Source organism: Aphis gossypii, chromosome X (assembly GCF_020184175.1).
Source record: "Aphis gossypii isolate Hap1 chromosome X, ASM2018417v2, whole genome shotgun sequence".
Lineage (NCBI taxonomy): Eukaryota > Metazoa > Arthropoda > Insecta > Hemiptera > Aphididae > Aphis > Aphis gossypii.
The window spans coordinates 61,867,223-61,879,396 of record NC_065533.1 but is presented as its reverse complement, the minus strand read 5'-3'; the positions used below and the strand labels follow the sequence as shown (position 1 = coordinate 61,879,396).

The following is a 12,174-nucleotide window of genomic DNA, read 5'->3' as shown; positions in this document are numbered from 1 at the left end:
AGCCCGGGCCACGACGGTGGCGCCGAGATAATCATTTTTCTACGTCCGTTATCACCTGATTTTAGGCCAACGCTTTACGCGGCGTTTTTTGCCGCGTTTCGAACGCTCCGTATTCCGCAGCGTTTTTCGTCATCAGTATAGCCAATCCTAATAATTTAAAATAAGGAGTTAGCGTTTTTATTACTTCGGCATTCGCCCGCCAAAACGCAAGTCGACCGGCATTTTCCGTCTCGAATGAAAACGTTAGGTATCCGTCGTTTATAGCTACTCCGATATACGCTAATGTTACCAATGCATTTTTAATTCAATAAAATATTTCATTTTGAAGTATTTCACTATACCATGAAATGTTTCACAAAAACGTGAAACATTGAAATTTTTTCTCATTCAAATATTAATGATGGTTATTTATCAATTATTTATAATCTAAAAGTTCTGAATATAATCATTGATATTAATGTAAAGACTGAAAGAGTACCGTAGTTGACTTATTGTTACCTCTATAAATGATCAAAAAAAATCATTACTAATGAGTAGTTAATGATTGTTTTCCGTTTCCCTAATGTTATAAAATTGTGAAGATAAGTTATGAATGTTATGATAATTATACGTAAAAATAAAACTTATTTAAAAAATAAAATATTTAATATTATTATTATATATATATATAATATTATTATTATTATGTATATATATATATATTTTTTATTATTATTTAATATTTTACAATTTTAAATTTCATGACATTTTCAAACACTAATTACATTTTATACATACGTGGTCATCATTCATTCATTCATATTGTTTGAGCGAGCACGGACGCGACGTATTTTAGAAGGTCCGCGATAAAGTTACTTCCCCCCCTCTGCCATCCATCACTGGATTGTTGGCCGTTGGCTATCTGTCGCTGGAAAAAGGTCTGTCTTTTCCAGGCGGTCGAGTCCTACGCATAGTTGCATTCGCTCGTCGCCTCGCGTTGTGTTCGCACCAAAATGCGTGTGTGGACTGCGGACAACGCGTGTTATTGCTAAGTCGTTGTGCCGCCTTTGCTCCTTTTCGGCCTTACACCTCGTATGGCTGTCTTATCGTTTGGTTCGTTGAACGTGGGCCGCTAATATATTTATTAACCGTTTATTGTTTCGTAACGGTCGGCTGGTTCATCGTGCGTTAACCGTGTGCCGCCCATATATATAGGTAGATTGCCTGGTCAAAGGCCCTTTTTCGCCGTACCTACCACGCGTGGCTGTTGAGCCGTCCGTCAGTCCGTGTCCCCATCTGGAGCTGTTCGTTGGATCCTCTATAGTCTAACGCATCGAGGTTGCTGCAGCCAGCTTGCAGCCGCCAGACAGCCCGGCACCGGACATTTTTGGCTCTCGTTTGTCTGTCTTCTGCGAGCTGTCAAGCCGGACACTCAGTTGGATTCGCTCGCCGTCTATGTACCTGAGGCTTTGTCCAACCAACCCGGCGTGCACTATATAGCCATATCGCCACTTGTCGGCACTGTCTTACTGGGGCCCCTTTGATTTTACTATTGTATGTATGTATTATTATTGTAAATTTAATATTTAATTTTATTATTTGATATTAATAAAATTTGTTGTTATATAATCTGATGTAAGCCTTATAAAGTATTTGTCCCAAAGAATGTTTTCCTTTTGAGTGACAAAAATTAAATATTGTTAGTTTTGAAATATTTAATATTATTATTGTAATATCTTAGGTACCCTTCCCTATTCCAGCATCCCGCGAGTCGTTGCCGCAAATCGCATTAATCGCAGGAGCGGCTTCGGAGCAAACACATATATTATGCAATATCTACCATCAACGGCATTAACTATAATAGAATTCGTAGATTATATCAGACAGTCTATATTGTAATTTATTCATTAATTTATATTATGATAAAATTACAATAAGTGTTTGTTTACAACACAATACTAAATAATGTCGACGCAAATCTCCGTCGTAGATTCAGATGATGCGGACAAGACATTTTCCGCACTGTCAGGTGTTTTATTATTTGTTTCGATGATATTCATTTGAAACATACTCTACTACTGATCGCCCGCCGATTTTTTGTCAACGACTGCCGCCTTTTTCTTCAACATGCTTTTCGGTTTTTCTCTCGCGTCTTTAGTCCCGAGCATCCTGTAAGCTTTTGGCAGCTCATCGTCTTTGTACAACTGATCACTGAAATATATCCTCCTCAAACGACAGTTTGCGTGGACTTGTACGCGGACCGTCTCTACATAGGTCGTTTTGAACGATTGGTTTGTGATCTCTGCCAAATTCATTATCAGTTGGTTCCAACCCTCGTCTGTACTAACCGGCATCGTAATCATGAACGTACTCAGCTTTTTGATCGAGTGATAGTTGCTAAAGCGCAAACGTCGACGAATGTTTTCGCTGTCCAAAATCTGTTCAATTGTAACAACGGTGTTATATTTTACATTTTTAAATATTTTTTCATTTTCGTGAGCAAGTTTTAAAATCATTTTTAAAACTAACTATGCCCTTTTAAATATTTCTGTCAATTATTAAAATTTTAATTTTAGTTGCTTTTTATAATAAAATATATTGATCTGTATTATGAGGCGCAAATATTATAATGTAGTAAGTAATAATAATTGTGACATATTAAAATCTAGTCAAAGGTAATAGGAGCATGCGCTATAGAAGCTTATACATTTACATTATTCAGTAAGTACCTACCGTGAACTCAAACGTAAAAAATCGACCTAGGTTTTTCATCAACAACGTCACAAACGGCAACCGAACACCCAGCGAACCTTTAGAATTCAATGGACAGGTTATAAAGCAGGCGTTTACGTTTGGCGACTGTATTTGGAGCACGTTGGACTTCATTATGTCGTCTAGAACCTGTTGCATTTCTCCTTCTTTGCACTGAAATACGAAGTGTAACGAGTGTGTACAACATACAAAACGATGATCAGATTAGGTTGTTAAAAAAAAATTGTACAATATTTGTTTCTTTCTCAGACCCACACGCAACATACCAACATATTAATATATTATATATATATGGTTTTTTAGTAGGCTTAGAGTAAAATTATCTATCAGGAAAATTATATAGGATAATATCGTATTTTTGAGGTTTGACATATCGGTTTTAAATTGTATTATTATTTGATTTTATTATACCTATTAAAATTTAAAAATAAAAATAAATGTTGAAAATTTAAATGGATATTAAATTATTTCGAGAATATTTAAATATGTCATACCCTAAAAAACATTATTTTCTATAATTGTTGTTATAGATTATTTTACTTCAAAATAACTCAAAAACATAAAAAAAACATTTTTTTAAAAATCTTTTACGTGAATACGTTTTGTTTTTTGTTTTTAACGTAAACCATAAAAGAAAACAAACAAAGCGCTGATATACTCTTAATACGCATTTTACTTATTTTGTTTATATATTCATTATTATCATTATTATTATTTGAGGCAACATATTTAGTGGTAGGTATTTGCCGTTGTAAATAATTGTATACATTTAAGAACGATTATATTATTAACCTGTAAATAATATGTGTTTCGTACCTTTGGTGTGTGTAAGTACTGTGTAACATGAGTACTCACATATATAGGTACTATTATTATGATACTAGAAGTATTTTAATACTTCACTATTTGCTTATTATACTAATTATTGTACAGATTGTAAATTATTTTAAATAAAATAAATAAAAATATTTTAACGTACGACAAAAAAATCAAATAACACTTAATTACCAACTCCTCATTTATTATTAACATGTCAAGATGGTAAATATATTAGAAAATGTCAATTCAGTTGGTACAATAAATTTCCATGATTGTAATGAAAAAAAAACTTATTTTACTTGCGTACCTAATATTCGAAGAGGAAAAAAAATGGAATGTTAATAAATTGTCGTCAATAAATTTTTAGGAGATCAGAAAAAATATTAAATTGAATATTAAGTGTATGTAATAAAAGGGTTTTTCTTATTCATTACCTACCTATTGTACGGAGTTCATGCAGTGGTGGGCATTAACTTGTTAAAAAGTTAATTTTTTTAACTTTTCAACTTAACTAGTTAGTTATTTTTGTATTTAACTTATTAACTTATTCAGTTAAATTTTATATTGTTTTAATTTAGCATTTTATAGTTAATTATCATTGTTTTATAGTTAAGTTAATTTAAATTTTTTTATGTATAAATGTAGCCTATAAGTTTCTAGTAACAATGTAGTATGTACTATAATAATAATTTTAAATTTTATGTTTACACAGTCTTGGTAAATTTTTGTACAAATCAAAATACTAGTGCAATTTATGACATGAATTAATTGACTTGAAAAAAATTAACTTTTTTTAACTGAGTTAAGTTAATTTTATTTTCCATCTTAACTTTTAACTTATCTAGGCAATTTTTTTTTTTTTTTTGTTAACTTTTAACTGTAACTAAAGGAAATTTAATTGAATTAACTTAACTAGCCTGCACAGTTAATTATTTTCATTAACTTGTCCATCTTTGAGTTTATGTTTTATAATTTAAATCTTATCCCAGAATATTTTCTATCATAACTCATGATCGTCCACTGTATTTCACTATAGTTGTGTACGTGATGCATTATATTTAGTTTGGACCAACTTTAGGCTTTAGGTATTGCATTTTACTTTTACTATTCGCATATTATGGAATACGTGCTGTTTTATCGACGGATCTATGCACGCACCTGAACTGCCCAATTATCCAGCGGACGACTGCCGACGCTATAGTACGCGGTGAATAATGGCCCTTGAAATGTTGTCTGAAACATTATTCTTCACAGGCACAATTACAGTTTCTGATGTGATTATTGGACTTAATTCTGGGGTACTTGAACGAAGAATGATACAATTTGTAAACATAAATAAAAGATAAAACACCTTATTATTACATTCGTTGCTATGTGCGTAAACTTTATTTAGAATACAACACAAAATATGCCTATTATAGGTACTATTTATTAAGGTATTTTATCCTTGTCAGAGCTTTAGCAGTTTAGGTATGAAGGCGTGATCTATAGGTTTTCAAAAACTTACATCGATAGAGCTTAGTGAATTTCTACGATAGTCTGTAGTTTTAAATAATATATATTAATTTGTTTTAATTGTAGTTATCTATAAACTATGACTTGTGAGCTACTCGTCGGAAAGTAGCATGACGGTAGTATACTTATTACTTGGTAAAACTATTATAAACTTTTTACTTTTTAGAACTTAGTATGTTAATTTATATTGTACCCATACATTATATCTCATGTCAACTCGAATCGTTGGTATCTATGTTTGAACACAACTAGCCGGTGTATCGTACTCTACGTCTATATATGTACCTGCGAGAGATCAGTGGAGTGGTAAAATGCACTTTAGCCAAAATCAGCAAACGGATAAAAAAAGATTTTGTATATTTTTTCTCTTATGCCTACTCAGTTAATAATTTAAATGTAAAAAATCTAACTGAAGTTTATTACCTACTGTTTTTTTCTATACAAAGATATAGGCACTTTGTCACCAGTGGCGGTCAAATGATTTTATCATAGTGGGGGGGGGGGAGTGTGGCTGATTTTTTAACAAGCACTATTATTATCCACTGACTACTGAGTATTTAGAGGTAAAGTAACTTGCAGCAAAATAGCTAGTTATTTTACTTTTACTAGACATAATAGGTAAAGCAGTAAAATAGACAATACTACAGATGAATAGTAGACACAGGCAGATTACATAGTACGACACATTACTTATACGAAAGGTAAAAAACGGCGATGAGTTATGACAAAAGATTATAATAAATTATTAATCGTGAATCAATAAATCAACTAATTTAGGAGTAATGACCTGGTTACGTATATACGTATCGGCCCATGCACGAGCCGTGCGAGGAGGGTGTACCTCGAGAGAGGTACCTACTTCCCATAATCTGTATATTTTGTACAAACAACTTAATATAAATAATAAAAATAGCCTGTAATTCTTAAACTTGAGTCTAGATAGGTAATTATATTATACTATAACTATGCATAGTGGTCAGTGACACGGTGTATAATAATATACTGAATATAACATAGTCATAACTTATAAGACATATTAAGGACATATTATTTATATTATGTGGAAATTTACTATAGTTGATTATTTACAATTATATAATATAAATCGTTATAAATATTGAAAAAAGGGTCATGGGATAATCATCCTCCTCATACCTAATGTTTAACCGTCACTGTTCGTCATACTGTTTCCTATTCCTTTACAAACAGAGCTTGTTGTTGTAATAACTATATAAGGCATGCATAACAAGGCGGTGTATGGATTCTTACCAAATTATTAATATAGGCAGAGGAGGTTCTCTTATTCTTATATGTAGTACTACTGCAGTATAATAAATAATAATATAATATTATTATTTATTATGATACACACATGATAATAATATATTGTACGGTTTGGCCCGTATTATATAGACTAGACATGTGTCATGTGTTTGGAAAAAACAATAAAAACAGGGCCCAAAATGTTAAGTTAAATTCGTCATTACACTTAGTATATAATATATAGTACATTATTTACATATTACATTAGTATGTATTTTGTGACTTGTGTTATGTGTATAGTGTGTAGTGCATAATATATCAAACTACGATACAAATTACACGTTTTTAGAATTCAAGGACGTCTTTATCAAACGATCGAACTAAAGAATATACGGTTTGAAAAATTTTAATGGATTTTAGTGATTTTACATGATCGATAAAATCATATTATTATAATCCTATTATTGACGATACTATATAAGTGCATTATAATTATACGACGTAGTTTGATGACTTTAAAACGATTTCCTTGCGTGGTCATTATTATCGTTGAATAATGAATATAAAAACCACACACTTTATTTGGTTAAACACGTACAAGTTATTTTTAAGGTTGCTTTATTTAAAAATCAAACATTTTACTACTACAGTTTATATATTTTTAAATGTAAGTTATATTATTTATAACCTACAACTTACAAGAAATTATCGTCACTGCAATGCCTATCAAAAATTATTACATTTAAATTATTCTAAATATTTTTTTTAATTTTACAATAACAATTGTATTTAATATTTATGTTTGCAAATTGCAAATACAAGGAATTTTTTGCATTTTGGATTGTAATCATATTACTATTTATATAAAAATTGCTTTTACCAAACCCCTTTTGGTAAACTTTGTGAAAGATTTTGACTTTCAGTAAATATCTGATTAGCAGTGGCGGCTCGTAAATAGGGGCGATTGGGTGATCCCATCTTCTAAAATTATCATTTATTACTTATTTATAAGTTAAATATCAAATTTAAAATTTATATTGTAGTATAATATTGTCAAAAAACTTAAAAATACAAGTTGTGTTTCCTATTTACACTAATAAATATTATGAAAACATTATCAGAAAATAAAATAAATCATTCAACACTGTAGCGTCTGTAGCTTCTAAGAATCGATTACCAATAACAATTTTCCGGGACTCGCGAGTAGCGAATGTGATGCTTGGGCGACGTTAAAAGTCGCTCGTCATAATTATGATCGGAATACAATAATTAAGAAGGGGAACACAAAAATAATACTGCCGCCGGGGCGATGATTTTAATCGTCCGATATGTGCACGGATTCCGAACTTGCGTGTGTTTATTATTTACTTTGAGCGGTTGTAACATAATAGTTAAACAATATATATAATAAATAATAATTTATATGTATTAACTAGATTTAATTAATTAGCTATTATTAATATCATTTTTGTTCGATACTTTTCATAAATAAGCAATTTTATATCGCCCTCCCACTTTCAAAGCACACGAGCCGCCACTGCTGATTAGTATACCTATAGATTAAAAATAGTTAGCAGTATTGTACTATATTAAGACCCGATGAAGTATGTGGTTTTTGTCTATTTTTGCATTTAACTTTTCAAATGGTTTTATGATACTTCAGTTTAACTTCAAAACTTTACCATTATAGTCCATAGTTCTTATTTATATTTTAATTTAAATTTTATACAATATTCATATAAATATCCTAAACGGCTAAACATGTTTATCGTCTTACATTCATTCTGTATTATCAAAGATTTCCACTCTATTATATAAATATAATTATTTTAATTACTTAATTACAAAATTTATAATAATAATTAATAATCCTTCGATTCTTTCGATGTAGTACATATTATGTATTCGCATGTCGAATTTCAAAAGTTTCGTTTCATAGCTTGCTGTGTATCGTTATCTGATAATATTATTACTTACCAGCTACAGATACTAAATTTTTTTTTTAAGTTGTTATTTAATCTGTTACAAAATAGAATAATAAGAACAATTTATGGAAATAACAAATAAAATATTTAAAGACTAGACAGACTGTAAAGGCACTACATTGAGTTCAATTATTTTTTATTTATTTTTGTACTGCAAAATCTAGATATATTTTAGATTCTGAAAGGAGTGATAAATGTATTGATTTTACAAAAATGTGTTTTTTTTTTTGTTTTTGTTCGTGTACCCATAATTTATCGAAATAATGCTTCTATTTAAAACTTCAGGGGTGGTTTTCGATGAAAAATTGAATATTATTGGTGCATTATAGAGGCTAAAAGTAAAAAGTTTCCGGAATTCAAAAAGTGAGAAAAAACAGCAAAAAAGTGACGGAAAAACGGCATTTTTTACGCAAAACCAGTTTTTGACAAATCGATTTTTTTCATATACTTGTAACTTAAAAACGATTAAAAGAAATCACTATAAATATTTGAAATTTTCACCAAATATTTGTATCAGTGTTAAAATCAAAAAACGTTAGTCACAATTTTTAACCAAATGTTTAAAGTTCAACTTTTTACGAAATATATCAAAATCATGAAAAATGACAAGCAATTTTGTAGTTGAAAATTCATAAAAATGTTTGTATTTATATCAAAGGTGTCAAAAAAATATCAGAACTCCACTCGACACCTACTATACAGCAGAGCGTTACCCACTTGACCACCCCTTTTTTACATTATTATGTTGATTTAAACAATACGAATTCGTCTTAACTTTCTATATAGGTTCATACTATTAAAACCAAATTATCTAGAAATTACAAAATGTTAAAAACAATTAAAACACTACAAAATTATTATAAATACAAAAATGTTAAAAAAAAAAATCATAATTTTTTCATAATATTCACATGATCATTGTTTTTAAATATTATATATTACTTGATGTTTAAGTTGTTTAACCCTTTAAGTAAAATATGTTTATTGATTTTTTTTATGGACTATTACATTTAATATAGTTAATATTACATTTTTTATAACATGTCTTGTTTACATAAATGGTAACACCTCATAAACGAATTCTGCGTACGCTATTGTTTCGAGACAATGTTCATTATATTTCATAAATTTCGCAATTTTAATTCCAACAATACGTTTTAAAAATATTACTCAAGGCCGCCGGCAGCTAATATATTTAATACAATAAATTCATTGTTTCTGCAGAGATTAATAAATATAATAAACATTGCATTATTATGCAATTACGATGTATCGGAATAAAGCATTGTACTGATTATTAGATATGACAGAGGGAAAATTAGAAATCCTGAAAAACAATTATTATTATCGTATTATTCGAATGTCAAATCCGTTCAGTCTTGATATCAACGATGATACCAACCAATGTGTATTTAGCAAAAAAATATTAATAATATAATATAATATTATAATTTAAAATAATATTTATTTATTAATAAATATACCTAGGTACCAACAAAATAATAAAATACATATAGATTATTGAAGAGGTATTTCATTTTGGTGCAAATTCATAGACCTTATACCGTATATATAGTTTATTAGTATATTTTAATCTATGCTTAAAACAAAAAACCTAAATATAAAAGATAGATGTATAGTAGTGACGTGTGGTGATATTTTAAATTGGGTAAGCCGTAAGTACTAAAATAAACCTGTCATATTGTCACCTGTGTAATATAATAAAAGTTTATTTATGATGAAAGTAATCCGATTTTCAATTGCAAAATATTGGAATTACGTCTTTAGAAGTATCAATAAGCGCAGTATGTTATTTTGTAATCTACCTATAGGTATATTATATATAAATGTGAAAATGGAAATATTTGTCACACATATTCTTTACTTATTCGATTATCTTTATTTATTTTTTTCAAAGAAAATAGATCGTGGAGAAAGGTTTTAAGCTTATTTTTGATTATATAAGTTAATGAAAAATCGAATTATTAGTTTTTTTTTAAATTATCAGAAAATACGTTAAGGGGCTCTAGCGTATCATGTTTTAAGGAGTAATATTTAGGCAATTTGTATAACATGAACATTTTGGCTTTGTCTATCTGTGAGTAATAAATGAACATTAGCGGGTGTAATTCGTTATCGCTTTTATCATACTGTCACCCGTTCATTATCCAAAATACCAATTTCTGGAACTACGATAATAATCAAAAGAAACAATTATTATTGTTATAATATGTTTATATTTATGTTACACTATTCATACGGGCATCTGTTTTTATGATATTATTATAATAATACCTATTACCTAGTTAAAATTAAAAAATATTATAAAATTAATAAAAATACTGTAGACAGCCTAATATGAATTACAATAAATACAAATTAAAATAAACAAATAAGTAATGATAGATACAATTAATACATTCATGGGTTTAATTAATAATATAAAAATAATATAATATAATAATTTAGATGTATAATATACAATTATTTTGAAGATAAAAAAAAAGTATTGATAGATTCATTGCATTAAGTTTTCTTTAATTAAGATAGGTAAAAAATTTTCTAAATAAAACGTTTTAATTTTGATTTTTTTTTTTGTACATCAAACCTGTAATGATTACTGTATTTTAATACATATATTTTAAATAAATATATAATTTTAATAACTTGTGTTTACCTTTTGGGGTTCATTCACAAAAATAGCAATATTTTATAATCTTTTGACTGATGTGCAGTTGACCCTGAACTTGATAATAATAATTATCAATATTGCGTTTTAAGTACCATGTCCCATCTTTAATTGAGCAGTATTTAATTTTATTACTTTGTATAGCATCTTCTGGTGCAAGTTCTTTGGCATCAGCTGAACATTTAATTTCTATTAACGATTCATCGTCCAGTATTCCGTCAGAGAAGGCGGCTATAAATGGTATATTTTTGTCAACAATTAAACCAGCAGATTGTATTTTTTGCCTTAGAAGGTCTTCTAGTTGTTCTTTAGCGATTACTTCATTGGTAATTCCATACCTAGTGACGGCATTTCCAGTGAAGGTGCCAAATAGAATATTATTAACGAATTATCATGCATTTTACAAACTTTCCCGAAAATGGATGCTGAAAGTCTGATAATATTTTAGATATTGCATTAATTATTGTAAATTATAAATCATAACTCATACAAATAAAATTCATAAATAAAACTAAATAAATAATAGGTAGGTACTAACCGTTATTTATAACTATATAGTTATAGTGTAGTATTGAATTATAATTATATTTTATATAAATTATATTAAAAAAATAAATAAATAAATAAAAAATATTAATTTAATAATATAATTTATGTATACGAAAATTAAAATGTCACCTTTGTGAGAAAAGTTAATCCGTTTTCTTCCGATAAATTTGGCCAAGATTGAGTTACGTACATATAAAGATATTTTTTCTTCATCCAAGATACCAATTATTAGTTATTATTAAAAATTAGTAATATTTAGTGAATAGTTAATAAAGTATAATAGTATGAAAACTTTTTTTGTTGTTTTTGATTTAAACTATTGAAACTTTGTGAGTTGTTTGATTTTGGATCAGAATGAATAGAAAACTAAGGTTGGATCGTTTAATAAAAAAAAAAGAAGTTTTTAAAAAAAATGCTGCTACTTATTAGACAAAAAAAATTAATTAACGATAGGCGGGACAGCAGATATGTTAAGTTTATACATCGGAAATACCGTTTATACGCTAAATTAGAAAACAAAAAATATTATTTATACACACACGTTCTACTAAATGTTAGCATTAGGCAACTAAATTAACACAAATGTATTTTTTTTGGACAACG

The 12,174-nt window shown here is 28.5% G+C and overlaps 1 protein-coding gene across 1 annotated transcript; it reads right to left on the bottom strand.

Annotated features, from left to right (window-relative positions):
- Positions 1-1,853: 1,853 nt before the first annotated feature.
- LOC114126890 (cilia- and flagella-associated protein 20-like) lies at positions 1,854-4,930 on the bottom strand. Its single transcript, XM_027990933.2, has 3 exons — positions 4,729-4,930; positions 2,713-2,904; positions 1,854-2,417 (listed from the first exon to the last, which is right to left on the bottom strand). The coding sequence occupies exons 1-3, from the start codon at positions 4,810-4,812 to the stop codon at positions 2,055-2,057; spliced, it is 639 nt and encodes a 212-aa protein (XP_027846734.1). The 5' UTR covers positions 4,813-4,930; the 3' UTR covers positions 1,854-2,054.
- Positions 4,931-12,174: the final 7,244 nt, after the last annotated feature.